Below are 18,474 nucleotides of genomic sequence, written 5' to 3' on the forward strand. Positions count from 1 at the left end.
TTCGTTTTAAAACGAATTAAAAAAAAAATAGATCATTTTTTTTTAAACGGAGGGAGTATTAAATATCTTCTTTCACTTTCCAAAGGCAAATTAACCTGACCCAATGAAGGAAAAGAATGCCGCGTGTCTTATTAGAAGCTCCTTTTTTGTTTCTCCCGCTGCATTACTTTACTATAAAATAAGTATCTTGGTTTGGTTATGTGTCATCCCATCTTTCCCTACCACATTACACGTCTTCCCTTTTTCTCATTAATAAAATAAAATAACAATCCCCTTTGCTTCTCTTGCTCAATAATTAATGCCTCCTCCACCATTGTTTTACTCATAAACCACTTTTCTCTTGTAACAAGATAAATTACTCCTTTAATTCCTCTCCCACAACCTTTTCGTTTGAATTTACTTATTTTAAGTATTTTTGAGCACTTTCAAAATATTTGAGTATATGTACTTAATTTTAAATTAAAATAATAAAAATAAATTAAAAATTAAAAATCTTAAATGTATAGACTTCTAACTTAAAATGTTAAAATAAGCTAAAAAATTATAAGTTAAAATTTCTAAGTTATGACTTATAAGTCAAAAGTCAGAAGCAAATTCAAACGGACATCTTTTGATTTTCCATGCAATACTTCCTCTGATCTTCTTATTATTTTAGTCAAAAGTAAGTATCTATTACATAATTTAAAAGGTATTGCAATTATTTTCTTCCAAATGTATTCTTATTTACTAGATAAATACATTTTTATATAATAAAAAACTACATTATATATGTTATACAATTAGATGTTACTGAACATTTTAAGCTGAAACTTGAGTTGAAAAAGAGCTCAACAAACAGTAATAAGGTAAATCCCAAGGTAAAAATGTTATCTTTGATTTCTAAGTTTATAAGAAGTCAAAGTGCAGTTGAAAAGAGAGAAAATCGCAAGGTAAAACAAGCAAGGAGCTTAAGCAAAACTACAAGTAGCAAATTTCTTGTCTTGGATAGTAATAAAATATAATAGTAATACAGGAAGATATTTTGGACGAGCCACAAAAAGATACTTCAAGCAAAGAGAATCTTTTTATTACGCAACTCGGCAGCCCCAATATTTGAACGACTTGCTTAGAAAAATCAAGAGTCTAAAAAAGATTGTTTTGACTTGCCTAATCTACCCCCAAATAAACAAGTTAATTCCTCCTCAATGATTTCATCATCTATAATTCAACCCACAACGATTGTTACAAGTAATTAAATTCAATTATATTTTGCTTAAAAACTAACAGTGATAAGAGGTGCCATTAACATTGACATTAGCATTGTTGCGTTTTGGAGCAGCTCTTGTGCTGCACCCTATATCACGTGCCCTCTTCTTCGCCGTTGGATTTTCATCATCCATCATCTTTGCTAAATCTCCACCGAACATTTCCACAAACGTCCTCTGTAGATCCTCTAGACTCTCCTCCTTTACCATTTAATTTTAAATAAAAAATATTATAATAAATACAATATTTAAAAAACAATACTATCACATACACATTTAAAAAACTCATTAAAATCTCTTACCGCCGCCCCAACGTTTTTATCCATTCGGTTCATCAAATCGTGCAAGAAATCACCCATCCCCTGCATACAATTTTTATATAATTATCGATGTTTTAATACATAGATAATGTTAATTCAGTTACGAAAAGGAATCAACGGATAGCTTAAGTATGAAATTCGCAAAGAACTGATAGTCAAGGATGTGTTTTTGACCATTATTTCTAACATAATTGGAATACTTAGCTTAATTGCAATTGACAAGGCTCGGGAGATAAATTCATAATATACAATTTCAAATTGTAAGGTCATAATCACTATATACTTGGTAATTTTGAATTGCGATATCACGATCACCAGTAAGTTTCGCAGTTGCAGAATTAGTTAAGAATTGCAGCGGCAATATCGAAAATTCCAGGAATATGAGTAGTTATATGAATATAATTGGTAGAAAGGACAAAATTACGTACTTCGTCTTCCTCAAGCAGATCAAGGAAGCCGGCATCGTACATTGACCTCTTGTCTTGATCGGAGAGAACTGCCAATACGAATAACGGAGAACTAACCACCGTCAATTCCCTTCAAAAGTCACACATTTTTTTCAACAAGCAAAATAACTACACACGCGCCCGTCAAAAAAAAAAAATCTAGTATAAATGGAGAATTGTAACCTGAGTAGGCCTCTTGAATTTTCTGAAATCGGCGTTTCGCTTCTCCGGCCACCGTCGGATTCTTCGCCCACCTATCCGGATGCCATTTCTTCAAAAATCACACGCATATTGCTACATAGTAAGTACTATATATTTGTATAAAAAAAATTGTATCTCAATTTCGAGTTGATAAATTATAAAATACAGAGGCATACCAGCGCTAGTTTCCGATAAGCAGAGCGAATGTCGGAGCACGAGGCATCTTTGCGAATTCCAAGCACTGAATAGTAACAAGATCCGGAGGATCCTCCTTCTCGATCCATACCCGTTTCTGTTTGTTTCTCTAACGCAGAGCCCAAAAATCCCAAAAAATTGATGCGAAAACGGAAACTGTACCTAAAATTGACAGGTACAGAGACGCCAAGTTGTTGTTAGTGATTGAATTAAACCATAGATAAATGCAAGTTATGAATCCGAGAAAAATTGGAGCAAATTTGAGAATTTATATATATTGAAGGGAGAAAGGCAATGTGTAAGTTGGAGAAGATGATTTTGTAAGATTAGTGTTGAAGAGGAAAAGATGAAAATATCTGGCATGATAAAAAGAATGTGACGCCAACAAGAAGGTTCGAGACATATTGGATTTTCCAAATGAGGAAGATATTTTGTTTATGAGACAAGAGACTTTTGGAATAAGGCTTGAAAATTAGTACAATTTACGGCGAGTGCCACTAGATCCGATAAAGGCGTTGTTGCTAGGCGTCAATTACAGTAATAAGTTAGAAGTACTAGAGAATTATTTTGCATTTTAGATATTTACATAATATTATATATTTATAAGTTATGAGAAAATTTATACTTTATTATTTTATACAAAATAAAAATATGAGTAAGTATATATTTCTAAGCAACTATTGAACTCTCTTGCAGTTTTCAGTCTCGGGCTGTCATCAAATAGAGCACGAGGGTAATAATTAAGCAGAGTTAATTTTCAAAATGTACATTCCACTAAAGTAATTTTCGTTTCTTTTAGAATAATATTGTCACTGAACTATGTACTTCTTTCCATTATAAGGTAAAATTAAGAAATTGTTAAGAATATGTTTGGAGAACCACAAGGAAAGTGAAATTAGATATAATTACATAATCTAATTCTCAATTAGGAATAGAAAATTAGACGCAATTACGAAATGTAATTACAAATTATATTTTATTTCTTTTTTTTTTTTAAATAAAGTTTAATATCTTTTTCTTTTAAATTTCTTTTTTATTTCTATTATTTTAATTTCTTTTTTATTTTTATTTTTTTCATTTTATATTGTTTATCTTTCATCTCTTTTCTTCTCATTTTCCAACTTTACTTCTTATGATTCAATATAATTACTCTTTTTTTTTTTTTTTTAATTTAGCACATTATTGAATTTTTATAATTTTTATTCTAGTGTTTGAATTAAAATAGTATTTTATTATTGAATGAGATTATACTCTTATGTGTTTTTCGTTCTTCTGAATTATATTTACTCGTCGAAATTTTATACAAGAGTATTATGTTTTTCTCTTGGATTTTGAATTTATGTTTCGATTTATTTATTTTAGTATTATAGACATGCTATTTCATATTGCATGTCACTACAAATTGTCTAATAACATATAATTTTAATTTTTTTATGGCTTTCCAAATATGTCCTTGACTATTTTTTAGTTTCACCTTATTTTGAAAAGATGTACATAGTTTAATGACAATATTTTCCTAAAGAAATTAACAAAAATTAATGGCAATTTGAAAAATTAACTCGACAATTTGAAGTGACATGAAATATAAAATAACAAGTCTATAGTACTAAAATAAATAAATTGAAACATAAACAAAACACAAATTGAAAATTCAATTAAAAAACATAATATTCTTATATAAAATTCCAATGAGTAATAATTCAAAAGAAAGGAAAACACATAAGTCAACTCATTCAATAATGAAATACTACTTTAATTCAAACACTGGAATGAAAATGTAATAATGCGCTAAATGAAGAAAAAAATACTAGTAATTATATTGAATCATAAGAAGTAAAGGTTGGAAAATGAGAAGAAAAGAGATGAAAGATAAATAATGTAACAATAAAAAAGAAATTAAAATAATAGAAATTAAAAAAATTAAAAAAAAAAGAAATTAAAATAATAGAAATTAAAAAAAATTAAAAAAAAAGAAGTTAAAATTAAAAAAAGAAATAAATGTAACTTTGTAACTACATCACTTAATTGCACCTAATTCTCTATTCCTAATTGAGAATTGGACTATGTAATTACATCTAATTTCATTTTTCTTATGGTTCTCCAAATATACCCTTAATAATTTCTTAGTTTTACCTTATAATAGAAAGAAGTGCATAGTTCAGTGACAATATTGTCCTAAAAGAAACAAAAATTACTTTAGTGGGATGTTTACACAAGTTCAATTACATTTTGAAGAATTAACTCTAATTAAACACCATGAACTTGGAGAGTTTTTTTGTTTGTTTGTTTTGCATAAGATTGATAAGTAGCCATTTGGTCAGAGTATTTTTTATTATTTTATTTTTTAAATTATTTTATTTTAGTAAAAATAGTAGTGCTTGGTAATAAAAATTTCAAATACAATTTGAAATTGTATTTTAAAAAGTAAAAACGAAAAAATTTATTTTTATTTTTTTTACTCCTACTTCTCTCGCAAAATTTTAAAAATAACTTTAATTTATATTCATGGTCAAACACAACTCCAACTCCAACCTCCAACTTCAATTTCAGTTCTATTTTCAACTCCAAAAAATCATGTTTTCACGATCAAACGGGGTCTAAGAAGTTACAACAATTAATCTGTTTCAAACCAAATGTATTTTTATTTCTCTATTTAAATCCATTTCACAATATCCAATACTTCCTCCATTTAAAAAAGTACCTACTTTCTCTTTTTAGTCTATTTCAAAAGAAATAATTTATTTATTTTTTATTAATATTTTAATTTCAACTTTGCACGTGTCATGTTCATGACACAAGATTACTAAATGACATTTTGATTTATTTTGACATATTTTTAATTTAGAACCACAAGTAAATTTTATGTCAAGTCAAATTAGATTATTATTTTTGAATCAAAGGAGATTAAAGTTTAGAACTAAAAAAAGTATGTGTAGCGTAAAAAATTGTGACTATGGAACTAATAAAATTCTTAACATAATCTTATTATCTTTATTACATTGCAATCGAATCTTTACCAATAAGGTAATCAACCAATTGAGCTACTAAATTTTTTCAATCTCGATACCCTCAATGATGCCGAAACCAAGAAACTAAACATGCACATACACATTCGAGGAACGTTTTCTCCCCAATCATATACTCCAAGTCCAACTTTTCTAGGCTAGGAAGTGCTGTTAGGATTATTTATTTTATGTGGACTTAACATTAACTTTTTATTATGTTAAAGTAAAACGGGTTGATGTTATTAGTTGGTGCATATGACACACGCCGTGTATTCGTACGGATTCCATATTGGCCTGAATCCATTTCATGTTATTGGTGTAGGCTGACAATAGTATAGGCCTGTAGTAACTTGTGAGCCCATAAGGGGGTGGGGTGCACTAGGTTAAGGCTTTTAAGCCTGTAAATATAAGGCTAGGTCACCTCTACTGGTTTTAACATAAAACGTATTCACATAAGCTGACAGTCATCATAAGCAAAGGAGAGGAAGACTCAGCCTAGTTCATCTTCGATTATGTGTTCCAATGATGGACAAAGGTACGCACCTTATTTCTCGCATATTTCGTTACTTTATAAGTGCTCTTGGTTTATGTAAACTTGTGGTGTGTTTCTCTGTAAATTCTAACACTTGGTATAAGAGCTTTTCACATAGATCTTGAACCTTATTACTCAGTTCATGAAAAAAATAATTGGAAATAATGATCGTGACGTACTCCGTCTTAAACTTAAATTTGAAACGATTTTCTTTTTCCTTTTGGCTGCTAACGTCTTCCGATTGTTGCACACTATTTTATTTCATATTAAGAAAAAAGGTGTACATATGATTAAGAGTCAGACGATGGCCAAATCAATTGGATTTGGGAAAGTGGATGAAACTAAAATACCAAATCAATTGGATTTTTTTCAAAAAAAAAAAATAGTGTCTTCATTGACAAAATTTTTTCGCTGCTCTATACCTTGTCAGGAGTGTCTAAATATGTTTTAAAGTGTATTGATAGTATTTGCAAATTAAAATTATTTCAGGAGTTATTCACTATCTTAAAAGGCAAAATCGTACTTTAAAAGACATGATGAGAAGTATGATGAGTAGATCTAAGTTACGTGAGTTTGTCTGGGTGAAGGTATTAAAACAACCATGTACATTCTTAATCATGTCCCTAAAACCCCTTTTGTGTTATGGGCCAATTGAAAATTCAGTTTAAATTAATTTCGAGTTTGGGATGTCCTGCGGAAGTAATATATATAAAACTGAATCTAGAACCTTGCTTGTTTTTTCATTGGTTATTGAGCTCATTCTAAAGGATATGGGTTCTACTGTCCTACAAGGCGAACTAGAATATTTGAATCTTAAAATGCAAAATTTCTTGTATGTTGGACTATCCTAAACTTTGTGGGCATAAATTTATCGATTAAACAAGTATTAAGTATTTAATTTCGTACTTGAGATGAATTTTGAAATTATTGAACCCTAAACTTGAATTATTTTTATGTGTACATGTGTTATTAGTTTGAAAAATTATATGAGAGCATGATTTATGTAATTACTTTTCTTGTTATGAAATTTATTGTCCTAAAAATGTTATGAATTATTATTGTTTTATAAACTAATGAGAGGGTTTCTTCCTTGATTTATAAATGCTCATATTTCCTAATATGATTGATGAAAAAGATGACCACCGTATAATAAACTATTGAAAAGGGAACAATTTACATAAGTTTTTATGTGTATTGAAAAGCGAATAGTTTACATAAGTTTTCATGTGTTTTGACCTCATGTAATGTTTAAATATTTTGGGTGGTTATCAACATGTTTTTAAATTAAAAAAGGGTCAGGACAACAAAAGGCATGTTAAAGATCAGACTGATTATCCTGGACCAATAACATGATTAAAGGGGAGGACATTGTGATTGAAAATATACCTACCTGATCCACTAATCAGGGCTAAGATTCATAATTTTTATTGCAACATGTTCAAAATATAGGTGTTGTTGAGTCATTTGGTTTGCTGGGTTAGTGAAAGTATTTAATATTATTATTCATTTGTCATTAGACTACTCGTCTTATTTTTCGGACTTATGGTGACATTTATTGAATTAACATTTATATTATGATAGATTTTGCTATCATTTATGTTGATGATATTTTACTTGCTAGTAATAATTTGAGATTGTTGCATGAAACTAAACATTCATTAAACAAATTGTTTGATATGAAAGATATAGGAGAGACATCATTTGTTCTGAGCATTGAGATTTGACGAGATAGATCTCAAAAATTATTGGAGCTTTCACAAAAGGCCTATATTGACCGTATTTTAAAAAAGATTTCAAATGAAAAATTGTAAGCCCGGTGATGTCCCTGTGGTGAATGGTGATAAGTTAAACCTATATTTGTGTCCCAAAAATGATCTTGAGAAAGATTCTATCAAAGATGTGCCTTATTGAAGTGTTTTTCCGCTGCATTTCTTGTTTACAGAGTGTTAATTTTATTTATTTATTGATATTGGTTGAAGTAAAGTCAGCTAAACTAAAGTTATCTTAAGAATGTGTTCTGGCAGCTATGTTATTAAAGATTCATTCATTTAGTTAGTTCCATATGCTTAGATTAAATAATATAAAAGGTTAATTATTTTATGAATTTTTTTAAAAAAATTTAAGCTATTGTTTACAAAAGATGTCGAGTTGCTATTTATTTATTGATTCTATTTGAATTTGGTTTCATTTGAATTGTATCTAAATCAGATTTATAATATTTTTAATTGAGTGGATACTTACTGTGTCACGTGAGCAAATCAAGCAATGGCATGTTGAATCCCTGAGATTGAATTTATTTTGTAAATTAGGGTAAATAATGTACACCAAAGTGACCTATTTGTTTTGTTTTATGAGACTTGTTTAATCAATTTCAAGGGATATCACAAAGTTAGAACATACAATGATCAGCCCAAAGGAGATTTATTGTGTATTATAAATTAGTATTGTGATAGCCTCATTATGTGAAAATATTTTGATTTTAGTAAATTTATCTACCCAATGGGGATAGGTTTCTAATATTGAAAATATTTTCTTGCCCTGCCCAAAGAAAGCTACTTGCTGATGCTGCGAGACTCATCGTTGTGATAAGATTATTATTCTTATACCTTGCTAGTTTGATAAATTCATTTATGATACGTTGTGAAAAATTATCATTTATTTGAACAATAACAATGTTGAAGTTGTGGTTCTATCGGGCTCTAACATTAAGCGATGGAAAGATAATCTTGAATTTGCTTTGGGCATGGCTATATAGATCAAGCCTTGAGTGAGGATTAACCTCCAACTCACACTAATTCTAGTACAACTGTTGAAAAAGAACTTTATGCTAAGTGAGAGAGATTTAATAGGCTATGCATCTTTATCTTTAGGAGGTCGTTTGTTGAGCACCTTAAAAGTGGCTTGCCTGAAAATAACAATACCAAAAAGTTTCTTGCCCAAGTGGAAGAAAGGTATCTTGTATCCAATAAGGCTGAGACTGAAGATCTAATAAATGAACTTGTAGAGATAAAGTATGATTTTACTGGGGGTGTTAAAGATTACATACTTAAGTTGGTTCACATTCAGACCAAACTAAAAACTCTTGAAATAACTCTTCCTGAAACTTACATTTTCACTCTGCTCTTAACTCTTTGTCTGCTGAGTTTAGCCAAATAAAAACTTCCTATAATACTCAGGATGAATCTTGGTCAATTAATGATTTCATCTCCAAATGTGTTGATGAAGAGGAAAAGAAAAAATTAAAAGGGAGAAGGGTGAGGTTGCCATGTTATCTTCTCATGATTCCAAAGCAAGTTCTTACAAGGGACTTAGAAAGTTTGAAAGATCTAATAATCATATTTTTAAGGAGTCAAAAGAAGGTAACCACCTAGCTCTTGTTTGTTTTGAGTCACATTTTGTACATGTCCCCATTAATTCTTGATGGTTTGATAGTGGAACTACTGCACATGTTGCCATTTCCTTGCAGAGGTTCAAAAACAAAAGGAACCCAAGGAAAATGGAGTCAAAAATTAGAATCGCCACAAATGTTCAAGTTGAAGTAGAGTTAATAGAAGCTATAGTTTTAGACTTAGAAACTGGTTATAAGCTTGTTCTTGAAAACACTCTTTATGTCCCGTTTTTTAGACAAAGTTTGATTTCTATTTTAATTTTACACAGAATTGGTTATGATTTTAATTCTCTTAATGAAAAGTTAATTTGATTTTGAACTCCCGAGTTATTGGTAATGAAATCCTATCTGACTGTTTGTTTAAAATTTTCTTGGATTCTGATTTTGAATACAACTGTTTTAGTTCTAAAATTGTTAGGTCTAAACGATAATTTTAAATGAAAAATCGGGCATGTGGTGGTATAGGCGTTTAGGTCATATCTCCAAGGATGGAGTTAATAAATTAGTTAAGTCTAACATTTTACCTTCTTTTGATTTTGGGGACATAGGAACATGTATTGATTGCATTAGAGGAAAATTGATAAAAAAAATGCTACTCGTATTTCTGATTTGTTGAAAATTATTCACAAAGACATAAGTGGTCTGTATTCTACTACAATATATGGTTCAAGTTATTTTCATTGATGACTTTCTTCGATATGGTTATGTTTTTCTAATTAAAGAAAAATCAGATTCTCTTGAAATGTTCAAAGTGTTTAAAACTGAAGTAGAGATACGATTGGGAAAGGTCATTAAAAAAATGAGGTCTGATCGAAGGGGTGAGTACTATGATAGGTACGTAGAGAATAGGCAACAAATGGGACCCTTTGATCTTGAGCTACATCAGATGGATGTAAAGACAGTTTTTGAATGGTGATCTTAATGAAAAGGTTTACATGCAACAATCCCAAAGTTTTTTTTTTTTGGTAAAGGCAGTGAGCATCTCATGTGTAAGTTGAACAAATATATATATGGCTTGAAGCAAACTTCTCGCTTCTCGATAGTGGTACTAGAAGTTCGAGAAAATTATCACTTTGATGGGGTTTGTGGAGAACAAGATTGATCATTGCATCTATCTTGAGTTCAGTGGGAGTAAGTTCATCTCACTCTTTATGTTGTTAATTATTATTGTGCACACTTTAATATTATTTTATTATATTAAGGCTTTTACTTTACGAGTTGGCTATGCCTCATATTGATAAGATCATATTGTTGTTTTATTGGATCTTTCTTTTAGAGACATATATGATATATCATTCTACCTTGTGGATTTTCTAGTTGTTGCACCATGTAATATGTTGCACATGTTGAACCTTGAAAATCAAGATTTTCTGGTGGAGCACATGTTGTTTTAGTGCTTACATATGTTGTAACAGAAAATCACGATAACGATTTTTCTGTGGTGCGCATATTGATTTTAAGTGTACATATTGATATGAAAAATTATTTGAAGGACTAACAATGAAATAGCCTCGATTTGGAGTTCATGTTGGCTATTTCTTGCTATACTACCACATTATTTGGTTTATGTCTACAAAAGTTCAGTGTTAGTAATTGTGTCGTTGATTGATGCAAGTACTGCTGCAGTCTAACAGTGATGTTTTGCTTGACCGAACTATGTTGGAGATGCGTTCCACCACTAAATACTTATGGCCACTGTCTATTCAGCCCGAGAGTCATTTTCATAAAAATAATTTTTTCAAAACTTTTCTTTAAAAGTTAACGTTGTCCAAGTAGGAAAATGGTAGAATTATTTATTTTATGTGGACTTAACATTAACTTTTTATTACGTTAAAGTTAAACGGACTGATGTTATTAGTTGGTGGACAAGACACAGGCCGTGTATTCATGCGAATTCCATATGGGCCTGTATCCATTTCATATTATTGGTTTGGGCTGACAATAGTGTAGGCCTGTAGTAGACCTATGAGCCCATAATGGGGGATGCATTAGGTTAAGGCTTTTAAGCCTATAAATATAAGGCTAGGTTTCCGCTCCTGGCTTTAACATAAGACATATTCCCATAAGCTGTCAGCCATCATAAGCAAATGAGAGGAAGACTCAGCCTAGTTCGTCTTCGATTACGTATTCCAATGATGGACAAAGCTACACACCTTATTTCTCGCATATTTCGTTACTTTATAGGTGTTCTTAGTTTATGTGAACTTGTGGTGTGTTTGTCTATAAATTCCAATAAATGCGTCATAAGGGTGAAAAAAACTCGTGACACCTTTTGAGTTTGCACTAGCAGTCCGAATCCCATAACTCCATACACCACCTAACTAATGAAATATTTGAAGTCAATGTTTTCAACACCAATTCCTAAGCTTTTCTTTATTCATCTTTTTTATCAATAAATTATTCAAGCAGGCAGCTAGGAGTGGACATGGTATGGTATCATACCAAACTAATTTGATATGATATTGTTTTTTTAAATATCAAAAATTAAGGTTATCCTATCAAAATTTACAATACCGTATCATGCCCACCTCTACAAGCAGCCTTATATCCTCCTATTAACAAAGTTGGAAATCTCCCTAATAATTTCACCGTGACTTATCTCATGTATTTTTCTTTCCTCACCAATAATTACACGAGTCTATAGCATGTTTCTTGTGTCGTCAACTCGTCATTATATGGAGGACAATGTTGTACCTAAGGATGTGCATTAGTTGATTCGGTTCGATTTTGAGTATTATTGATTTAGTTTATCAATTTTGGTCGTTAACAGTTCAATTTATCGGGTTAACCGATAAGAAAATGCTCCCTTAGTTGTTTTTCACCTTCTCTTCTTATCTTCATATGTTCATATATATATACATTACCTTTATGCATAAAAGCCTACACAAAGTACAAGAAGAAACAAATTCAAATACATTATTACTAAACAAATTCGTTTTCTTTTTGGTTAAGTAGGTGAACTTGAATGTAATAGCAATCGATAGTGATCTCTTAAAAAAGAAAATCAATGTCGGATTATAGTTTATATTGATTGGTGGAAACCAACAAGCCAACAAGTTTATAAAGATAAAAACAACACTAAGATAAAATCCGTAAAATGCAAAAAAAATGAATAAAAGACTATGTATTTAAAATATCAAGTCACTATTACAGAACTAGTGATAAAAATTATATTTTAATATAATGTTATTGGGTTATCGGTTTAACCGTTAACTAAAATCTTAAAATCGAAAAACGAACCGATATCGCAATAATTTTTTTTTTCTAAAACCGTTTAGAAATTGTTAACTAAATAACCAGATACCAACAAATCAATAACGATTTATCGATTAATTTGATTTTTAAACACTCCTAATTATATCAATTGTTTCGTTCGTGACTATAATATTTTCTTGATCATGAATAAAGTTTCGTGCATGTTTTAATACAATTTTTGCTTCTTGCATGCAATTACACAAGAAAACATTTGCATTGATTTGTGTAATTGCATCAGTGAAACCAAGAATGATGCCATCGTCAGGAATCCTGTTGATGCTGAGTGAGCTGACCATTCTCTCTCTGATGTCAACGATGGTGGTGTTTAGAAGGGTGGCACTCGTGGAGTCAATCTTGAACAAATACATTTTTATGGTATTAAAGAGAATTCAGGATGTTTTCAATAAAATTAGTGGTCTAAATTTAAACTAACAAGAGGCTTTGAATATATAAATATATACATACAAAAATAATCAAATACGGTAATAATTTAAAGTTGTTTTTTCTTTGTTGTTTATATTAATTGTTTTTGGTCTAATATTTTTTAAAAGCCGCATGACCTTTAATTTCACATATAATATGATTATTAATAAAAGAAAGATCCATTCTAGTTAATAAGATGTTAGACATTTATTTGCATTATATTAATTTGGATATTGTTGCTAAAACATTAATTATTAATATGAAGTTTGAATTGTTTAATTCAAAGTTTTAAAATATTTCTAGTAAAAATTAGATCACTCATTTTTTTAAGATAATTTCTTAAAACTATATATTTCATAGATCTTCATTATTATTTCAAGTGACAAAATTTATTATATTAATTTTTTTGATGCCTCAAAATTAAAGCTAACGCTTTACTAGCTTTACCCTCGAGAGAATTGATCAAACTTAAATAATTGAGAAAGAGGATGTGTTCGTGAATCGACTGAGGGACGTTTCAATTTACAAACAATAATGTACCTTTGAATCAAAGTAGGAAAACACAGGACTTTTCCTAAACGGAATCGTAAATTTGTAGCTTTATTGCTAGTTCAGTTGGGAGTATTAGGAAGAGAAATACAGCAATACACTAGTTCAATTAGGAATATGCAGAGGGAAATTAAAGTTTGCTAATATTAATTAAACGCAACATTATCCTTATTTTAATTCCAGAGTTGATGAATTTTAAAAATATAGGGGCGTACCAGAGCTAGTTTTCGATAAGCAGAGCTAATGTCGGCATTGATACAACAACGTCTCAGTTTCTAACTAAGCTGAGACTGATTATATGTATCTTTTTTTTCTCTATTTGAACCCATTTCACAATATTCAATAATAAAGTTTGCTTAACGGTAAATGTAATTTTTCGTGCAAGTAATGTACCTTTGGAGTATCACGCATCTTACTAGTTCTAGGAAAGTGTGCATACATTAAGATGGAAACTATAGATGTGAATCGATGGCGGAACCAGGCAGCACCAAGGGGTTCGAATAGGAAAATTCTCTCTTTTTGGTTATATTTGAGTTGTTGATCCCCTTGACATGAAGAAAAATTCAAGTACAGTGGTAAATGGGGTTCAAATTGCTTTAGATGTTCAAATTACAAGTACGACATCCTAGAATTTTTTTGGAATCCCCTTATATAAATTTCTGGTTCTGCCCACTGATATGTGCCCTTTCTTCTTCTTTGGGGGGTGAAGGATGGGGCTGGCGATTGTTTTTGTTTCCTTTATCGGTAGCACATACATAAATGTTTCTTCTTTTGTTAAATTTGTTATTATGCTTAGTAATGTTAAACTCATAGCTATATAATAGGAAATGTACAAAATGTACATGACAACAATTGACATGGCATCTCATTATTATAAGCTAATAATATTACTTCCTGTACAAGCACACATGTGTTATTACATCTGAAGTAGAAAACACAAGAAAACTACTAGTAAAGAGGTAGCACTAGACACTTCCAAGGATGATGGCATTTGGGGTAGCATAATATTTGATATCTTGCTATTGTTTCTGCAAGTAAATTTATCCTACATGCACCTTCATCCTGACAAAAACCTTACTATATATGTACAATTTACTCACCTATATATATGATGGATGCTATATGAAATGGATATATAAGTATATATTTCAAAATACGGAAGAGTTCAAAGAATAGTCCGAGACATGGAGGCGAAGTTTGCTGGTTATATATATCTCGGATAAAACTTCAGATATCTTCTTGTAAAAGCCTTTCTATCTTCAAATTGCCATGTTTCGCTTAACCAATGTTTTCCATTTCAGGACAGCACGGATTGTGCACCATATGGCTCTAGGATTTCCACGTCTTGTGATGTGAAAGCCAATATTAGGAGACACCGGCTGAACACTTGAACTCGCTAACAACCCACCTCCCTGCCACACTGGTGGTGTCTCGAACTGACAATTGTTGTTGGGAGGTAGATAATCGGCCATCCCTAGTGAATGCAATGAACCACTGGAACCCCAATCATAGTCACCAGGATAGATACTGGAACTTGGATCACTGACCAAGAAACTGCTTGCCAGGGTCGAATCAAATGCTTGCGTTCCGTGAAAGTTTTCTGGCATGGACACTGCAGTTGGACTGTCTAGTTGCTCTGTGTAGGCTAGTGGTTGTGAAATCGTGGTATGATCAGAGTTGCTCTGTAACTCCACTTGAACTGCAGAACACATTTCCTTAGGCAAAACATCATTTCTCAGGCAAAAAAGAGGAATAACAATAAACTTTTGGTCCAAAGAGCCCTTCCAGGAGGAACTACCACCTGGAAGAGCAGGTGCTACATGCAGTCTTTAAGTTATACTACCATTATTTAGATGGTTTAGACACTGAAAGAAGTTCAATATTAGCTCCCAAAAAGTGAAAATATTTTCAAGAATACGACTTATTTATTGCTCAATCAGATGTATCAAAATGCTTAGTTAAAAGCATACTCTTGCCATACCCCCCTCCCCCCACCCCCAAACCCACCAATACCACAAGATTTAAGAGAAACACAAAATACAAGAAAAATGGAAAATACATGGTAAAAAGAGGCACAGGACTCTGCAGAAGATGTGATGGTTCATACCTTGTTCATCTGAGTAGTTCATAGTCTGTTGGCTTGAACTAGGAATATGAGAAAGGCCAATTTGCAGATTGGATGTAAGGACTGCTTGGCCAATCAAAGAATGGTCCTCAAGGAGAACTAGACAATTCAAATTTTTGTAAACACCACGCTTAAAATTTTCAACCATCCGCTGGCATTTACAAGAATACCATTAGCTTCTCAACTCTTACAATAAAGAATCAAATGAATAGCTATCTGGGATACCGAGAACAAACCTTCTGAAATACATCTAACTTGTCCAAGGACTGGAAGTTTTGTCCATCAAGAATTGCTCCTACAAGCTCATAGATGCAGTTGAACAGAAGGACAATACCTTCTCCGGCATTGTATATGTACCACTCACTGTTGTCTAACGTACAAGTCTTCACATGTTCAGTTATTTTTTCCCATATGTTGTTCCCACAAGCCAGCATCTATAATATAGATGACACCACAAACAAACTTTATAAAAATAAAAGGTTGACGATCAGACCAAAGACGATATTAGAACTGTGAGTAACGATGACCTAACCTCACGTAAAAGAGATGGATCGGTGACAAACAGCCGTAGGAAGTCTTTAACACATAATATTCCTTTCTTTCTTAACCGTTTGTGTGATGCGCCATCTTTAGCAACCCTTTCCAACCGCCAAATTTCATCGTCCAAAGTGGGAGGGTAATGCTTCCTATAAGCTAACCAAAGGAAAGAAAATAAAACAATGTCTGTACAAAATATTACATCAAAATAATATGCGCGAAGACTGGACATCCGTTGTACTACGAGCAACAACTCAACAAAAAGGCTGTTGAATCCGCTTAAGGCAAGTAGAAGTGGAAAATATAGCAAGGCTACACAAGTTTCTACTCAGCTGTCTTCTCCCACTTTGCAGGGTGTTATTAACAGGTTAACGGAGATAAGGGCAGGTAAAAAGAACTTACTCTCCCCACGATGATCTCTCACAGTCAAGGGTTTGCTAACTCCTTCTCTGACCCTAAATTCTCCAGAACGGTTAATCAATTTCAATCCCAACCTAAAGGTCCTGCTCTTTGTCCAGCTTGAATTGTCAGTGAAGCTGACATTACCCAGATATCCCACACCATCCCTTAGCTGAATGATTAAGTCTCCAGTCAATAATGGACGTTTTCCTTCTCTTTCACGAATAACCTTTTTGCTGAACTCTTCCTCAGTCCAGTCTTCACGATCGTCAGGATTAAATTCCCCATCTAGCACAACCACACCAACTTTTAACGAAGATAAGGGTCCAGATGTTATCCTCCGGTTGGAACTAGCATCATGCAAGAGAACTTTAATGGGCCTATTGTTCACGGATACTTTACTGCCCGTGAAAAGGGAAGAAGGAAATATATCGTCAAAGAGTAACTGAATAGACCTCAATTGAGAAGTCTCATTATCACAAAGTGAGGATCTGCAACAACCAAAAGAAATCACTTTGTAAATCATTTTATACCAATATCGACCAACACATTCATGCTGATACTGGGAGAATAGTTCCTCGACGTGTTGCATAATATATAAACATGAGCATGAAAAATAAAAGTCACGGGGATCATCAGCAACCATTTGATTAAAGCTAGAACTGACCTCAGGCTAGATTGAAGTGCTCTGTCAATCCCTTCACGCGCCTATCACCATTTAAGAAAACCAAGATTGATAAATATGTAAACTTTAACATAAGACGACTCAAGGTAAACATAAAATAAAACAAAATACTGCCTCTCTCTGTTGACAACTACTAATTTAAGCTTCTATACAGCAATCGTTTCAAGACCACTCCAATTGGGAATTGCACAGAAATATTTCAAGCTTTTGCCTTGTGAATGACTAATTCACTGCGACTCGTACACCTGCAGAATTATACCTGGCCTGATATTGTCTAATAGTAATTGAACAAGCACTAAACAAATGCCGCCCGGCGCCCCTTTGCACAATCTTGAAAACTAAATAGCACTTCTCCTACAAATAGAAAGACATATGCGTAGAATCTTACCCAGTTTCGGATTAAAGGCTCCAGCCTTAGTGCAAGTTCTTGTGGAGATACGCGTAGCCCTGTAAAAAGCCTGTGAAAAAACCACTAATCAGAACAATGTAACTCATATTCACCCCCAATAAAACAGTTGAAAGACAGAAAAATTAAGCAACATACGCAGTAGAAGGACGTTCGCGCTTAAACTCCCTAGCTGGAAACTCAGAGCTGTCATCCCTATCCTGGTTGATATTCCGTTTCTGTACCATCAAAGTCCAATTTTTTCAGTGCTACCAATAATTAATACTCTCTACTAATGATATATCTGAAAAATATTGATAGCAGGTAACGCTCAACTGCCAACTACTATAGTCTTATGTAGAAACTAGTGATCCCTCATTTAACAGGAAAAAGGTAGGAAGCTTCAGTTATATCCAATTATTTATATTACTAATCACAAGTCAAACACAAATGGTGTGTAGTTCTTTTAGTCATCAACACACACACATTGTGGGTGCTATGTGGTGGTGTTAGTGTGTGTAGTTCTTGAAGATTATATTATTCAAATTGAAAGACTTTAGACTTTACTTTTTTAAGTCAATGTCGTATTATGCATAACAAGAAGACAATGTTTAATAAAATATTGTTGCTTTCCCTTTTCTGATTAATCAAAGATACCAACTTGGAACATTGGTGGGGCTTTCAAGATTTCAACAAGAAAATAACCGGAATTAGGCAACATAAATTCACCCAGCGCGTAAACTAAGAAAAGTAGAAGGAAAGTGCAATTAGATAGAATTAAATAA

The 18,474-nt window shown here is 32.0% G+C and overlaps 2 protein-coding genes across 2 annotated transcripts; both read right to left on the reverse strand.

The window, feature by feature from the left end:
• Positions 1–1,044: 1,044 nt before the first annotated feature.
• Positions 1,045–2,856, reverse strand: LOC107839668 (dnaJ homolog subfamily B member 6-B). Its single transcript, XM_016683249.2, has 5 exons — positions 2,388–2,856; positions 2,194–2,281; positions 1,993–2,060; positions 1,547–1,606; positions 1,045–1,445 (listed from the first exon to the last, which is right to left on the reverse strand). The coding sequence occupies exons 1-5, from the start codon at positions 2,493–2,495 to the stop codon at positions 1,260–1,262; spliced, it is 510 nt and encodes a 169-aa protein (XP_016538735.1). The 5' UTR covers positions 2,496–2,856; the 3' UTR covers positions 1,045–1,259.
• Positions 2,857–14,401: 11,545 nt separating this feature from the next.
• LOC107839669 (calmodulin-binding protein 60 B) lies at positions 14,402–18,268 on the reverse strand. Its single transcript, XM_016683250.2, has 8 exons — positions 17,849–18,268; positions 17,693–17,762; positions 17,287–17,327; positions 16,623–17,110; positions 16,216–16,376; positions 15,920–16,117; positions 15,666–15,834; positions 14,402–15,257 (listed from the first exon to the last, which is right to left on the reverse strand). The coding sequence occupies exons 1-8, from the start codon at positions 17,935–17,937 to the stop codon at positions 14,818–14,820; spliced, it is 1,656 nt and encodes a 551-aa protein (XP_016538736.2). The 5' UTR covers positions 17,938–18,268; the 3' UTR covers positions 14,402–14,817.
• Between the last annotated feature and the right edge of the window lie 206 nt (positions 18,269–18,474).

Source organism: Capsicum annuum, chromosome 8, assembly GCF_002878395.1.
Source record: "Capsicum annuum cultivar UCD-10X-F1 chromosome 8, UCD10Xv1.1, whole genome shotgun sequence".
NCBI lineage: Eukaryota > Viridiplantae > Streptophyta > Magnoliopsida > Solanales > Solanaceae > Capsicum > Capsicum annuum.

Bases quoted from the DNA above. Each gene is read 5' to 3' on its own strand.
- LOC107839668 (XM_016683249.2), bottom strand. From the start codon at position 2,495: ATGGATCGAGAAGGAGGATCCTCCGGATCTTGTTACTATTCAGTGCTT. The intron at 2,282-2,387 runs GTATGCCTCTGT...TGATTTTTGAAG, and splicing joins CTTATCGGAAACTAGCGCTG to AAATGGCATCCGGATAGGTG. The intron at 2,061-2,193 runs GTTACAATTCTC...TCGTATTGGCAG, and splicing joins AATTCAAGAGGCCTACTCAG to TTCTCTCCGATCAAGACAAG.
- LOC107839669 (XM_016683250.2), bottom strand. From the start codon at position 17,937: ATGGTACAGAAACGGAATATCAACCAGGATAGGGATGACAGCTCTGAG. The intron at 16,377-16,622 runs GTAAGTTCTTTT...TCCTTTGGTTAG, and splicing joins GAGAGATCATCGTGGGGAGA to CTTATAGGAAGCATTACCCT. The intron at 15,258-15,665 runs GTATGAACCATC...TGTGTTCTGCAG, and splicing joins GAACTACTCAGATGAACAAG to TTCAAGTGGAGTTACAGAGC.